Source organism: Phodopus roborovskii, unplaced genomic scaffold, assembly GCF_943737965.1.
Source record: "Phodopus roborovskii unplaced genomic scaffold, PHOROB, whole genome shotgun sequence".
Taxonomy (NCBI): Eukaryota; Metazoa; Chordata; class Mammalia; order Rodentia; family Cricetidae; genus Phodopus; species Phodopus roborovskii.
The window spans coordinates 24,538,729-24,554,116 of record NW_026126434.1 but is presented as its reverse complement, the minus strand read 5'-3'; the positions used below and the strand labels follow the sequence as shown (position 1 = coordinate 24,554,116).

Sequence of the window (15,388 nt, the reverse complement as noted above, 5' to 3'; positions counted from 1 at the left end):
AGGAGAAACCTGAGACGGTGATGGGCAAAACCACACCTTCCTTGACCAGACTGCTTAGCTGTAAACACCTCTGATGGACATCCAAACCTCAACTTTAGGCTGCCCCAGTAAAAGCCTAGTGTCTCATAGCCTTAAAAAGCCAGATGCAGCTGTGTGGTGCAGATCTAGTCGTGGCAAATAGTTTAGGGACCAGCTAGCCTGAAGTGCAGACAAACAAGGAGATCTGGCCTCAGCAGGGCAGGTCAGAGGAGACCCCCCCCCCCCAGAAAGGTAGAAGGCAGGAACTCCTGAAGTTGTCCTTGTATCTCCACATGTGTGCCCTAACTGTATACCCACCACATGCAATATTAAAACAGAAAACTTCATGTTGGAGTTCCCTGAAGATGGACTGGTCGAGGTGCCCTTCTTTGGTCCTCTTCCCCAGGTGGCCATGTTGAATAAGTCCCCCTTTTCTAGTTTTCACTATTTATTTTGATTGGCCTATTGAGTGTGGGCAATCCTGGTCTGTTAGGGCTGTCAGCGCCTCCCACCCCAACTGTGAACCTGACTGGGGTTAAGAGTACATGATCAGCCTTGCACAAGGTCGCTGGAGGTGGGTCATGATACAAACTTTCCATAAGCCTCTGCAGATACTTGAAAATCACTTTTACTAAAACTCCAACCTTTCACTTGAACCTACAGATCCAGCTGCATGACTAAATGGGTCAAAAAGGCTTACATGCCTTGTGCAGTTAGATTCCTGTTCAGAAGCTGAGGCAGTAGAGGTGACAACCATCCATCATTTGCCAGATGTTTTGTATGTGACTCACACAAGGTGAGCTTGGGATATTCCAGGCTCCACCCCCTAAATGGTTCCACAACCTTCTGAAGCAATAGTACCAGAAAAAGCATTCAAATACAAGTCTGTGGGGATGTTCACAGAATCACATTTAACCATAACATCATTTATGACATCTGAACTTCAACAAAGGTGCCACAGAGGCGGCACCTTCCACATCAACCTAAGTGCCAAAAGTTTCCATGAGACAGACTGGGGAAGTAGAGGGATCAGATGTTTACTAGAGCAATCCATGGGACACCTGCAGAGTGTTCCTGCCCTGGCTGAAGAGCTGTCAGGATGCATGTCAACTCCCAGAAGTGGCTGCGTGTTCCTCAGATGGTTGGTGGCTGACTCTGGTCTGGCAATGAGGTATGGCATGGCCACAGCGTGCCAACACCCATAACAGTATCTACATAGGCAGCAACAGTACCTACCCTAGCTCACAAAACAAGTAGTTTAGGGCAAGACACCACACAGGAAGGCCTTGGACAAAGGTGTGTTCATGGGTCTCTGTGGCTGTGCTACTGGGCATTTCCCAGGCATGTAAACAAACACAAGCCAGCCAGCCAGTCAGTCCTAGCAGGGACAGTCCATCCAAAGGCACTACTACTGACTACTGGCTTGAAGGCACAGGTCATATGATCCTAACAGGTCCCAGGGCTGCACCTCACCCCAGAACATTTCTCTTGCAAACATCATCCATGGCCTGAGGTACTCAGAGGGTTGTAGCTGGACATTGTCATTAGCTGTGAAGAGAAAAGCAGAGGCCCCACAGTGCTTGAAGAGAAACTCCTGGTCACAAAGTGACAAGAGCAGCTTTCCTAATGAAGCTACCCCCACTCACCTATTATTCTATGCTCTGAAGTTTTGTTTATAAGCAGTGATGTCAACCTACTGTAAGGACATGGGACTAGAACTTTTAGAAAAGAAACTGCAGGGGCTGGAGAGGTGACTTAACACTTAAAAGCATTGGTTGCTTTTCCAAAGGACTGGGGTTCAATTCCTAGCACCCACTTGGCAGCTCACAATTTTAATTCCAGTTCCAGGCGATCCGACACCTTCACAACAATGCACAGAAAATATATTTAAATAAATTTAAAAAGAAAAAAATTCCAAACAAGAAGTCACACCAATACTGTATAATCACTACAAATTTTATTCAGAAACCCATCTTTGTTTTTTTTTGTTATTTTTTAAAAAAAAAATCCCATTATGAACTGGCTTGTCACCAACTACAACACTGTCTAGCAGACACACGGTAAAAATGGCTCGGCTCAGAATCGCCCAGATCTCTCACGGTCTCTTGACCGCCTCCTGTCACGCTCTCGTCCTCCACCACCTCCACCTCCTCCGCCGCCACCACGACCACGGTCTCTAGATCGAGAACGCCGTTCCCGGGATCGGGACCTGGATCTATGCCTGGATCAAGGACAAGAAAATGGCATCAAAGCATAGCATTGACAGATGAGGCCAGGAAAGCCCAAGCTCCCCACCCAAATCCTGTGGGAAATCAGCACAAACAGACGCAGGCTGGGCAGCAGTGAGGTCTGGATGTACACCCAGACAACACTCACACTGACTTGCTGCACACAGCCTTTCCCCAATCAGACCCACTCTTTGGGCAGAGTCCATTAGGCTAATTTTTTTTGGGAAGGAGAGTTGCTTCTTGCTGACAATCAAAGCAATTTCAGTATAATACCAACTTCCTGAACTACGTGTAACAGTAGAGGGAAGAGAACTATCTAGAATTAGTGAACTCCCCTGACTCATCCTGACCCTTGCTCTGTGACACAGGGCCACAACAAGAACACAGTGCCCATCTGTCAGCAATACAGTGGGATGGCCCCGTGTATGCAAAACCAGATAACCCACATACCACCAGGATTTTTGCAGGCATGTGCAGCTCTGGAACACAGGTGTGTCCCTGTATAGCTGGAGGGGGGGGGGGAGAAAAAGCTTCTCCCAAGCATTTTGTGTGTGAAGTAATACACCAGGATCTAACAGACAAGACACATTAGGGAAGAGGCATCCTAGGCCTGGTTTTCCTTGGGCACCAGGGAACCTCCCACTTCACCATGCACCCAAGGACTCACTTCTTGCGCCGGCGCCCGTACAGTTCCCGTCGCAGCTCCCTTGAGATAGGCTTCAGGTGCATGAAGTTGCAAAAGCCCCCTCTTGTGCACTCTCTGTGGGTCAGATCCAGGCATGTTATATATGCTATGCCCACACTGAGCTCCACCCGCCACACCAGGGTTGTGTTTTTGCTTACCCCATTTCATACTGGCGGCAACAGGCTTCCCTGAAGTCAGTCACTGGGGACAGCTCTGCATGGATTGGCTGCCCATTAAACCAACGGTTATTCAAGTCGATCACAGCTTTCTCTGCATCCTCCTCACGTCGAAACTGAAAAGCAAAAAAAGTGCTTGCCGCTCTACTCCAGTTGCTAATGTTTAATTCTCCACCCCACTACTATCACACACTCACTGACATTAAAACAGTTCAAAACAGTTCGGGGCTGATACAGTCAAACCTCACTAATCCTCCTCATGATAGACCTCAGGCATTCTAAGATCGTACCAAGTGCTGCCTACCTTTTCACATCCAATCCATGAGGAGCAAATGTCAGATTTTTCCCAGAGTTTTTTCAGAAAAAGAAACAAAGTACATGGACTCATCTGTGCCAGTCTAAGCCATTTCCACCCTAACTACTCCTCACTAAAGCCACAGCTACCAGGATGGCAATTCATGACTTGTCCGTACCTTGACATACACGTTCCCCACCAGGTGGTCTCCTAGGTTGTCACAGACATTCATCTCCTCAACCTCGCCATACTTTTCTTCCATCTCGGTGAAGACTTCCTGAAGGGAAACATGGGTTGGGGAGCACCGTGCACAGCCCAGTATCTCATGGCCACCCTCCCACCCTGTACCAGGGTGCTTACCTCAAAGAATTCGTCATAGTGCTCCTGCATCTCCACGTCGCTCACAGCACCTGCAGCCAAAAACATCCAGCAGGTGAGAGCCCTGTGGCCTTGCTGCCGGTCCTTAAGCTCAACTGCTACAACGACTGTCTAGAGGACGCCAGGCCAGAGCTGCATGCTACAGGAGCATCGAACTGCTGGTGATTTGGAGTTGCTGAGATCTTAAATGCCCACCACAGCCTCAGTCCCAGCTACCAAAACCACAGCCAGCTTTAGTAGGTACCAAAAGGGTCACACCAAGTTCAAGGGAAAAGGTGACTCTTAGATTAAGACCTTTTAAAATAAAGATGTCTTCCTTAAGATTGGAGGCCAGATAAGTACACTGATTTCCCCTTCATTTATGTCAATATGGAAGCTGAAACCAGGGTGAGTGAGCAAGAGCTCATATGCCTTTAGACACTGCCAACCTCTGAAATGTTAGAAATTACTTTCTAATGTGACTGAAACCCAAGCCACCAGACTCCAGCATTTAGATGTCTCTCTATACACAGTTAGACATTGTTGAAGTGTTCTCAACCTCAGCACCAAGTTTACTATCCATAAGCCATGCATAAGTGAATGAAGTCACGGCTGGTCACGAGCTCTTTTGCTCAATCTCACTCTATCCCAACCACCACTCCCTCAACATCATTCTGAGACCCCACAGAATGGGATATCAATAGTCATATTCCAAACACTTGGGCGAGGAGGTGGCAAGGGCCAGATGGGATTTGGAGGCCATGATGTCCAGACTAGGTCTTCAATCAACACCTTCTGTAAGCCACATTTCTGGATAAGAGAGCTCACAGGCCATATCAAGGGCATCTGGCTCATTCAAAACTCTTTAAGAATCTAAAACTAAGACCTAATCTAGGTTCTGGTTTTGACAACTTCAGCTCCCTTTCTAACCTATCTGGGGTTTAGTTATTTTGAATTTTGAGGAAATGATTTGGCCTGAAAACCCCAATTTTATTGAATGTGCTGGGCTTTCTTGACAGGAGCCTGCCCCATAGGTGGTACCTGATCACACCTTCAGGGGTGCCCCGCCCTGCCTGAGAAGGAACAGGTCACAGGCAACAGCAAATGGCTGAGAAGCCTGCACCACCGAGAGAGAGCATCACGGCCCTCTGCCTCAGGGAGAATTGGGAAGCAAAGACACTCCCATGCTCTAAGAGGCCCGAAAACCATTTAATGGTGATTTAAGACTGACGGTTACCTCCTCTGTTCCATTTCCCAGAGTCAAAATGACCCAAAAGGCTGAGACCAGCATACCAAAACACTGGCCAGACACAGCAACAGTGGGCCCAATATATTTTAAATACTATAACTTAGAAAATTACTTCTTTTCTTAAAGAGATACTATCCTTAAATGGATTTATATTCAACTTTAATTTATGTATATGAAGTGTATTCTTCTACAAATGTCAAGATGATAACTAATTTGCTCTAAAATGAAGAGTTGGACTCCAGGACTGGAAGATTCAGTAAGAGCTGAAAATTCAGTTTACAGTATACCCCAAACATATTGTGAATTTGCAAATAGAGACAGCAAACACAACATACTGTCAGTAAGCAGAATCCCCAAGTGAACAAACAGGCAAAGAATAATCACTGTTACCAACCACATTTTCCATTTGCTATACCCCAGGGCAGGGAGGAGAACAAACATTACTTAATAAAGCCACACATAAATACCTCCCTCCTCCTACAGACCTTACTTCTAAAAATAAATAAACCCAAGTATTTAAACCAAGGATTATCCGATGAACACTATCTCATTTTAGAGTGCTCTATTGTCGGGTCAGGGTTGGCATCACAAAAATACCCAGCACCTTAGCAGGGAGACAATATGAAAAGCCCGATCCACAGACCCGTGCACCATAGGCCTCTCAGCCTGGCCAGCTCCAGCAGGCGGTGGCTCTAGGACCATTTATTTCCCAGGGTAAGCCAACCAACAGATGGACGTTGCTGTCAGAGGTATGCTGGATTTAGCTTGTGGCCATCCAAGGGAAGTCTACCTTGGATTTGGACACAACTTCATCCCAGTGTTCTACTGTAGAACAGTTATAATGTAAATATATATATATATAAGAATTCCAGCACATGAAGAAATCTGTAATGTTGACTGATACCAGTTTAAGCTGTTGCCCCATGAGTACCATCCATTAACCAAATGTAGCACGCTACCTCCTGAAGCTCACTTGAGGTGCTACCTATGCCACATGGATGTCTGGCCCCTGAGCATCTCTTCTGCTGAGTGCTCATCTGGTCAGCACACCTGCAGGGGTGCAGCGGGAACACTCAGGTCAGTGCGAGCTGCAGACCCTCACCTGGGAAACACTCAGAACAAGGCCCTCACAAAAGAGCATGACCTCTGACGTGCAGAGTTTATGGAAATGAGGCTTAGTGAGAGCTAAAAATCTGAAAATTTCTAAGCAATTTACACTCAAGTTCCAGAAAGTGAGAGCCATTCAGATGTTGCTACTGCTCTTCAGAGGAAGAGCAGACCTCGAACTCAATCCCAGTGCATCCCAGGGTGACGGTCCAAGTGCGGAGGGAGCAAAGAGCAGCAAGTCCCAACTACTTCAAAGGTGCCCTTGCCAGTCCTGTCATCCTCTGACTAAGGGACAGGAGTTCAGCTCTCCAGCAGGTCAGTGGGGACAAAACAGCTCCTGCCACTTCTAGGAAGGCGGTTCTTGACACTAGCACAGCAGACTGGGTGGAGTGGACACTGAGCTGTGACACGCAAGCCCAGGGGACCAGGGAAGGAACTTGTATGAACTTACAGCGCAAACCGTCAGCAGACTGGGAAGAGTTTTGAGGGTTACGGTAAATGTTCAAGAGGGCAATGGTCTGAAATACAAAACGCAACAACTTTATATTATGGAAATTAAATGTACACACTTAACCGGTTGCCTGTGACGATCGCTTCAGTTGAGTCGGTGCTGAAAAGAGAGCAGGTTATTTTCCTAGAGCAGAGGTGTCCCCTTAGTTGGTGGCTGTCTTGAACTACGCTAACACTGCAGTGCTGGGAGATCTCATGAGATGCTAATATTGCACTTCTGCCCACAGTGGACTCTCCACTGGCAAGTGCCAGCCAAGCAAGGACGGCACTGGCTCTTAGCTGACAGTGAGAGGAAATGTGCTCACGCCTGTGACGAACCAAGCACTGTATCAGAGAAATACAATAATCTCATGTCATGAAATCTCCACTTCCTAGAGGAAAAATTATAACGGTGAAATAAAACCCACACTTACTGGGCAACTTACCTTAATATTCCTACATTTTAACTTTACAGAAAGAACTTAAGGAAGGCCAGGGTTCAGTCACTGTAAAAGCCGCAATCGGCTACCCGGGTTAAAACCCGCTTCCTGTGGGCTGACACTCTCGTGACAAATGTTAGTCAACAGGAGAGGCTGGCCAGTGACTTTCCCTAGGAGAAGGGCCTCTTGAGCGCGGCCCCTGTCAAGTTCTGGCTGTGCACCACGCGGTTCCAGCACCGTGTCCTGTTTGCAACAGCTCTATGTCAGCAGCTCAGAGCCAGCGTTATGTCTCAATTAAGAGTGGGCTCTTGAACACCATCGTTTAAAAAAATTTCTCCAACTGTGGGACTTACAGTGTGAGCCGTCAGCCGTCTGTGCACTGTTTTGGGGATTACGATAGATGTTTTGAATCAAGATGGTCTGCGGGGAAAAAAAAAATAAAAAGGGGAATTCTACTGGCTGCTGTGCATATATTAGACAATTGCAAAGAGACAGTTTGTTTGCAAACGGGTAAAGTTTGTTTGTTGTTTTTCTCACAAGTCAGACACTTGTGTCTTGTGCCAAGTACACCAAAACCATCATATTATGAAAACAGAGTTTGAGCAGTGACTTGGGTCAAGTCAGCCAGCAACCAAGAAGGAACTGTATCTGTTGTTTTGAGTGGTCCCCGTTACCAATAATAAAGTGCTTTAATACAAGGTAAGAGAACGCTAACACTTTCTTGTACTTCAAGCCAGCACACACGGAACATATTAAAAAGTCACATAATAATCATATCCCCATACAAAATTCTCTCTTAAACAAATGCATACTTCAACGTATGCAGTATTCAAGGTCTTTGGTCTCTTAACAAAACAGCCACACCAGTTGTCTTGGATACCTGACTCTTATTTACACTTTCTTGGTGGGTCTCTGTTTACATAATACAATAGTTAAAACATTTGCTCTTTTGCGATCCTTCTTTTAAGGAAAAAATCCTGTTAGCCCTTGTGCTTTAAACTGGATCAGGCAGACTTGAAACCTTACACTGTACCGTTCTTCTTAAAATCAAGTTGTCTGAAAAAACAAACCATGTTTAAGTTAGTAAGCTAATATAATACATCAATCTCACGTCCACATCACTACGAGCTTACAAAGAAACCCACCCTGAGTTACACTACAGTTATGCTAGTCAACAGACCATGGGACCCAGAGCACAGTGTCCACAACATGCAAGAAAGAAAGTGCTCCTTAGACCAGTGGGCTCTGCTTCGAGGAACTGGCCTGCTGCTGGAGTCCACCTGGGGAGGCTGGACATCAGACCACACCCTGAACCACTGAGCTAAAGCAGTCCTCTACCACCCTGGGTCTGCGCCTTCAGAGATTTCCAAAGTTAACTTTATCAAGCTTCCTACTGGGAGCAAAGCGGCAAGTAGATGCCTGGTCCCTGGAGGTCTCCCCAGTACTGGGGCATACAAGGGCTGTTCACTGTAGGAAAGCAATGTAAAGGGGGAAGCTATAGTTACCTCTGACTAGTCAACTAAACTAACTGAGGTGATTAATGTAATGCTGAACTCATTACATCACATGGGAGCCCCACCATCCCTACTTTGTTTTAGGCCACTGGAGGCATCTGTGGGACAGTAAAGGCCTTCTGGCTCAGAGAGGATTAAGGACACTCTCTCTGCCCACCACCTCACATACTGTTAACTCCCTACAAAGATACTAAAGGCATGCAGAGTCAGCAGCCTATAACCACTGGGTCAAGTGGGAGATTTTGTTAATAGTCAACAACATACTCATAACACACTTTAAGGTAGGTGCTTTGATAATATTAAAATTCACAAAAAGGGATCTTAGGGTCATTAGAGGACAGATGCCTCCTACACTAACCATGGGGTAGTCAGGAATAGTTGGGAAGAAAAATCATTGTGCTCTCCCCTCTAAAAACATGATGCTGTGATTTCCTGGGGACTTAACACTCTAAACCAAGATCTCTTTCTTCTACCTCCTTGTATCAACTGGCTAATTTCTTCTTAAACTCCCACAGAAAAACAATACAGTATGCAAGAAGAGCAAAATATGTGAAAGAAAAACACGTGCTCAAAAAAAGATGTATCTGAAGCTCAGAGAGCTGCAGCAGGTAGGCCTGAGCTGGAGAATGAACTCAAGAGCCCAATTTAGACAGATTCAGAAATATGTTCCAATCTCTGCCCTCCTAATTCATTAGCAAGCCTCTGCTGGGACCAAAATCTTGCCTTTCCCCCCACAACCTCCCCTGCCCTATCTAGCCCGGACAGACCCAAGTCTATCTAAGAAGTCAAGCATCTCAGTGAGTGGAACAGACCAGCTAGGGGCAATTTATGCCCATCTTTATCGTTACAGTTTTATGATCATGATGCTCACTGAAACTGTGTCTGCTGACAAACACCCATGCCAGCATCCCTCGCCCACTGGCTATATCACTACTACATCCACCAGTGTCTGTCTGAAAGAAGAACAGGGTGGTGAGCCAGGCCGCAGCCAAGTCTCAACCATATTTTAAGGAAATACTCTAAGGCTTAAGAACAGCAAGACTTCCCACTGGGGTAGGGTGGATCCACCACCCTCTGCAACAAATACAAAAGAAAACTAGAGGGAAAAAAGGACTTACTAAGTGCATGGAAACATTAATCACCCATGAAAATGTAAGAACTTTTGATAATTTATGTGAAAAAAAAAAAAAAAAAAAGCCCAACAACGCACAAACCTGGCTAAAGGTCGGTTTATTGTGCAACCGAGAACATCTGTCTCCATGACGACATGCTCCAATTTTGAAATAAAATGAACAGTTGACTCTGTAAGGGAAAATAAGAACTGATTATTTCTGGGAAGATACGGCATAAATATTACCATGATCCCATTTCCCAGCTACTGTTCTTACAATCATGGAAGTTTGGCTGGCTGCATTTCCTCCTGCAGGCAGTATGTCAGAGGCTGTAATTCTAGATCCCTACAGAATGCTCTAACTCTAACCTGCTTCCTGTAACTCTAAGCACCCTCTCCTTTTAATATTTTCTTTGCTTTTTTAAAGATTGCCCCACTCTCAGTCTGGCGGTGGTGGCACACGTCTTTAATCCCAGCACTCAGGAGGCAGAGGCAGAGGCAGGTGGTTCTCTGAGAGACCAGCCTGGTCTACAAGAGCTAGTTCCAGGACAGCCTCTGAAACCAGAGAAACACTGGGGAGACCAAAAAAAAAAAAAAAAAAAAAAAAAAAAAAAAGATTGCCCCACTCTCTGAGTCCTGGATGTCACCTATAAAATAAGGGCAATTAAGGCACTGTTCCAAAAACTGTATTCTTATTCACAGGCCTAAGTGTTGTCATTATTTAAAACAACAACAACAGAAAACAAAGTCCAGGTTCTCTCCAAACTCATGTTTAGAGAGGCAATTTCCTTGGAAACTTCATTGCAAATATGCTATTTGGAGACCTAGAAACCACACAGGAGCCTTAGAAACCACACAGGAGCACCTGTCTGCCACAAAGCCCCTTTAATACTGCTCAGATAACCATGGAACCACAACCAATCAAAACCATCACTAGGTGCTGGGTAGTCAGGTGCAGAGGTATCTATGCTGTCCCACAGATACTTTTAGCAAGAGCCATATGCTCAGGTCCTCACTCTGAAATAAAAGACTGAAGGTCTCAACCTTAATGAAATCTGGTGAACCATGAAGACCAGTTATCCTCTAGGTACGATCAGTAGAGGAAGATGACTGAGAGTGATCTTACTTTACATAATCTAATTTGATTAGACTACATCTCTTTAGAAAATCAACTGAGGGGCTGGAAAGATGGCTCAGCAGTTAAGAGCACTGGCTGCTCTTCCAGAGGACCTGGGTTCAATTACCAGCACCCACATAGCAGCTCACAACCGTCTGTAACTCCAGTTCCAGGGGACTTGGCACCCTCAGATGAACTTATAGTTCAGGCAAATCAGCAATACACACAAAAAAAGTATTTAAAAAAAAATTAACTGAAAATAAAGAGTTTATTAGACAAACCTCTAGCTGAAAACACACAAGGGTTCCACATGAAACAGCTCTCAGTCCTGCACTTTCAGCAAACACCTTTGCTACAATCAATAAATTATCTAAACTACTGAAATAAAACTAGAAGGAAACTGAGCAGTGGTGGCACACACCTTTAATCCCAGCACTCAGGAAGCAGAAGCAGGCAGATCTGAGTTTAGAGGCCAGCCTCGCCTACAGAGTGAGCTCCAGGACAGCTACAGCTATGAAGAGAAACCCAGTTCCAAAACACCAAAAAGTGTATGTGGGAATGGATGTGTATATACCTAAGCGCAGGTGCCTGTGAAAGTCAAATACAGTGGATCTCTCCAGATCTGGAGTTACAGGTGGTTGTGAGACATCAGACTGCATGAAGTGGACTTGGGGAACCAAACTCCTGGTCTTTGGAAGAGTAGTTCACACTCTGAACCACTGAGTCATCTCTCAGTCCCTTTTATATATTCTAGTCATCCTTAACACAACACATACAGCCTTCCGCCGTAACTTCCTGAGAACCCATATTTTATCCCATCTGATTCTCTAAGACTGGCCTAGACTTGACACCCAGTAAAATGTCTCTATAGTGACTGCCAATTTGAGTAGGAGACTTTTAGAAACATTCCCTCTTTCACACACAGCAGATTCTATCTGTATATAAAGGTGCCTGGTAGGGCAGCATCCATCCTGGAAAGTAGAACATTTTCAATAGTGAGAATGTGGCAGCTATCTGTTGCAAATACAGAGGTTTTCTATATATACCTTATACGAGATTCAGGAACACCAAGGTGGTGACTACTTACTCAGAGAAGATTATGCCAGATACTTAATCTTTAGGTTTCCAAAGTAGGTATTATCCTTCAAAGCGTCTGAAGAGATTTCCTTTAGCCTAAACTTCAGTCAGCACACTGGAAATGAGTATGTGCCACGGTGGCATACAAATACAAGCGGAATTGTTTTTTCTCTTATACCCTATGCAAACCTTAATTTAAGAAAAGCAGGCACGCCAACGCTTAGGAAGGCAGGTTTATTCAGTCGATACCACTCCCAAAGATCAACCTCAGCGACTGAGTTTTTGCGAGGATGGTGCCACCGCACTTCCTACACGACACTCAAAGCCCAAAGTTGCAAGAAACACGTTAACTCGCCGCAGAAACCAGGGCGGCTGCGAGAGCGCGGCGTGGAGCAGAATTCCGCGTGGAACCCGGCGCGGAGCCCCTTGGAGCCCGAGGCCCGGCCCGAGCCGCCCGCCAGGTCCCGCCGCCCGGCCCACGAGGCAGTGGCACCCAGACGCGCGAGGCCGCCAGGGCCTCCCCGTCCGCCACGCCTGAGCGCCGCCATCGCTTGCCTCTGTCGGCACCCGTTGCCCATCACCGCCCCGGCCCAAGCCCCGGCAGGCCGCTCCTACTCACTTGTCTTTCTCGGTGCCGAAGATGGAGGCCAAGTATTCCGCCATTTTCCAGCGGACGCCTCCGACACGGCAGCCGACGCCGCCGACTATCACGACGTCCTCGGAAGACGTCACCGGACGCGACGACGCTCTCCACGCCCGTCGTAGCGGCGCCGTCCAATTAGGAGAGGGGCTGTCTGCGCGGGGGCGGGACAAAGAACGCACGGAGGCTCCGCCCCCGACCCAAGCGCCTGCGCAGTCTCTGACGCCCGGGCGGGTCTCGCGCGCTGCCCTTTGCCTGGCCTGTGAACTGCTCTTCCGCGCGTGCTCAGCGCCGCGGTTTCCCGCTCCCGCTGCTGGGACCGCGCCTTCTCCCCAGGCCTTCCTCTGGTTCGGCTGTCGATAGGGACCCCTATCCGGCCTCTTGGAGAGATTTAAACCTACAGCATTCCCAGCCACCAGCTCATCTTCAAGTTACCAAATTTCCAAGCAGAGCCTAGTCCTGTTATTTCGGGCTGAGATCCAGGCTGTGGGATCTTGGTTTGATGATTGCCTGCTTTCTTTGCTTCCCAAGTGCTGGGATTAAAGGTGCACCACCACTGACTGGCTAATGTTATCTGTACACTCTTATTTCCATTTGTTCATGAGCTCAGCTGCATCTAGAACTAGGTGCTCATGAAACCACAGCTATCGTCCTCAGTGAGTGTTACTCTGTGTGTATTATATCTGACACTTTACTAAATTCTACCCTTAGGCGACAGAGAAAGCATCAGATCCCCTAGAACTGGATCTACAGATGGTTTGTGAGTGGCTTTGTGGGTGTTAGAGATCGCACCCAAGTCTTCTGGAAGAGCAGCCATCTCCAGTCCCAGTGTGTGTGTGTGTGTGTGTGCGCGCGCGCGCATGTTTTAAAGGGTTTTTTTTTTTAGAATTTTTCCAAGACAGGATCTCACTTTGTTACTCAGGCTGGCCTCCAACTCTGGGCTCAAGTGATAACCCTGCCTCAGCCTTCAAAGTAGCTGGGATACAGGTGTGGTCCATTACACATGGCTAGTGTGTTTTAATTTTCAAAATGTATTTTTGTGGGCATAATTGCACTATGAATACATTTTTTTAAAAAAAAGGCTATATGAACTCCGTTCCTCATTGGGAAGACTTTGCAGAAATGCCATTTTAACCAAAAAGCAGCAATCATGAATAAAATCCCTTTCATTTAGGAAGCCAGAAGAAGCAATGGAGGTTTCATAGCAATGATAATGACCAAGAGTTATTGAAAGATGGAAAATCCAAGCTGGCTCTGGTCATCTAAGCCTGTAATAACAGCTACTATGGAGGCTGAATGAGGAGATTCAAAAACTCAAGGCCATCTTGGGCAGCTTAGTGACTCTGATCTGAAGTACAAAAAGGTTTTTTTTTTTTTTTTCCTGTCCTGGAACTCACTCTGTAGCCCAGGCTGGCTTCCAACTCACAGAGATTCATCCACCTGCCCTCCTCCAGAGTTCTGGGATTAAAGGCATGCTACACCGCCCAGTTCAAATGCAAAAAGTTTTAAGAAGGGCTGGGAAGCCAGGTGTTGATGCACAACCTTCAATCCCATGCTTGGAGGCAGAGACTCCCAAGAGCCAGCCATGTAGATGGGGAATTACAGACCAGTCAGGGCTACATAGTGAGATTTTTCCAAAAAGGAGGAGGAGGGCTGGGCATGTAACTTGGTGTTACAAATGCTTCTTCAGCATTCATAGAACCATAGACTCAAGCCCCAGTTTGTTTGTTTGTTTTAAGATACAGATAAATGAGCTGGCAAGTGATGCTGTCACACACCTTTAATCCCAGCACTCAGAAGGAGAGACAGGCAGATAGATCTCTGTGAATTTGAGGCCAGCCTTGTCCACAGAGCAAGGTTCTAGGTCAGCCGAAGCTATGCAAAGAAACCCTGACTTGAAAGGGGAAAAAAGATACAGATAAATGGAATTTATAAGTGCATATGTGGGCATATGTTTGCCAGTAATGGAGCTGGCAATGAAGATGCCACCATATGGCAGGGAGTGGTGTGCCGGTCCTGACAAGCTGCAAAGTAGCAGGAGTGGTTGAACTTTAAAGGTGAGCATGCATATGCATTTACATGAATATGCAAAAGTGCCGAGATGAAAGCAACCTGCCTGGATGGAAAGCTTCCTATCCAGAAACAGCTGAAAACCACACCGGCAGGTTTTCTGGGAATCTGCTACATGCAAAGTATAGTTTGAACAAGTGCCAGGGGCTGAGGAGAGAGCTTGCTGGCCCCCTGAGTCTAGTTAGGCAGGGTGGGCTAAGAGAGTAGCAACAGGTGTCATGGTGAAGCAGGCAGGTTGGAAAAGGCCTCAGGTGTGAATGTGGGCATTTTGCCTCTTATGCAAAGGAAACCAGGAAATGTTCCCTGCCTGGCTCTCATGTAAGTGCCAGGAATTCCTAACAGATAAGCTGGCCTGGAAGAAAACCCAGCCTTCGGTGTTCTGCACAGCCACTCCACGAAACCATCCCTTTTGAATAGTCATGCTTCTGACATTTACTTTCCCTCCCTTTGGGAAAGGAGTTTTACATCCTTTAAGAAGAGGGAAGTATTAGGATGTTCCACCACTGATAGATAGATATTGGCATTGTCTTGGCAATATCAATATCAACACAACCACTTTCACATTTGCAAGTGTTTAGACAATCTGCTGGCCCTGTCAGTACATGCTTGCATAGTTTCTGGGCCAAAACAATTCTTTCTGTTTTTTTAAATTATTTATTTTTAAAAATTATTTATTTTTTTATAATTTATTATTATTATTATTGGTTTTTCAAGACAAGGCTTCTCTGTGTAGTCCTGACTGTTCTGGAACTTGCTATATAGACCAGGTTCGCTTTGAACTCAGATCTGTAGGCTCCTTACTACCAGGTACTGGG

The 15,388-nt window shown here is 46.3% G+C and overlaps 1 protein-coding gene across 2 annotated transcripts; it reads right to left on the bottom strand.

Annotated features, from left to right (window-relative positions):
• Positions 1-1,953: 1,953 nt before the first annotated feature.
• U2af1 (U2 small nuclear RNA auxiliary factor 1) lies at positions 1,954-12,639 on the bottom strand. Of its 2 annotated transcripts, none has more exons than XM_051187058.1 (8): positions 12,483-12,639; positions 9,773-9,860; positions 7,398-7,464; positions 3,763-3,812; positions 3,581-3,679; positions 3,090-3,223; positions 2,914-3,006; positions 1,954-2,239 (listed from the first exon to the last, which is right to left on the bottom strand). In XM_051187058.1, the coding sequence occupies exons 1-8, from the start codon at positions 12,524-12,526 to the stop codon at positions 2,095-2,097; spliced, it is 720 nt and encodes a 239-aa protein (XP_051043015.1). In that variant the 5' UTR covers positions 12,527-12,639; the 3' UTR covers positions 1,954-2,094. The 2 variants fall into 2 exon arrangements, with proteins under 2 accessions (XP_051043015.1, XP_051043014.1); XM_051187057.1 differs by lacking the exon at positions 7,398-7,464 and adding an exon at positions 6,567-6,633.
• Between the last annotated feature and the right edge of the window lie 2,749 nt (positions 12,640-15,388).

Coding starts and splice junctions, on each gene's coding strand:
- U2af1 (XM_051187058.1), bottom strand. CDS start 12,526: ATGGCGGAATACTTGGCCTCCATCTTCGGCACCGAGAAAGACAA. Junction 7,465..9,772: donor ATAAACCGACCTTTAGCCAG/GTTTGTGCGTTG, acceptor TTTTCCCCGCAG/ACCATCTTGATTCAAAACAT. Junction 3,224..3,580: donor TGGGGAACGTGTATGTCAAG/GTACGGACAAGT, acceptor TTTGCTTTTCAG/TTTCGACGTGAGGAGGATGC.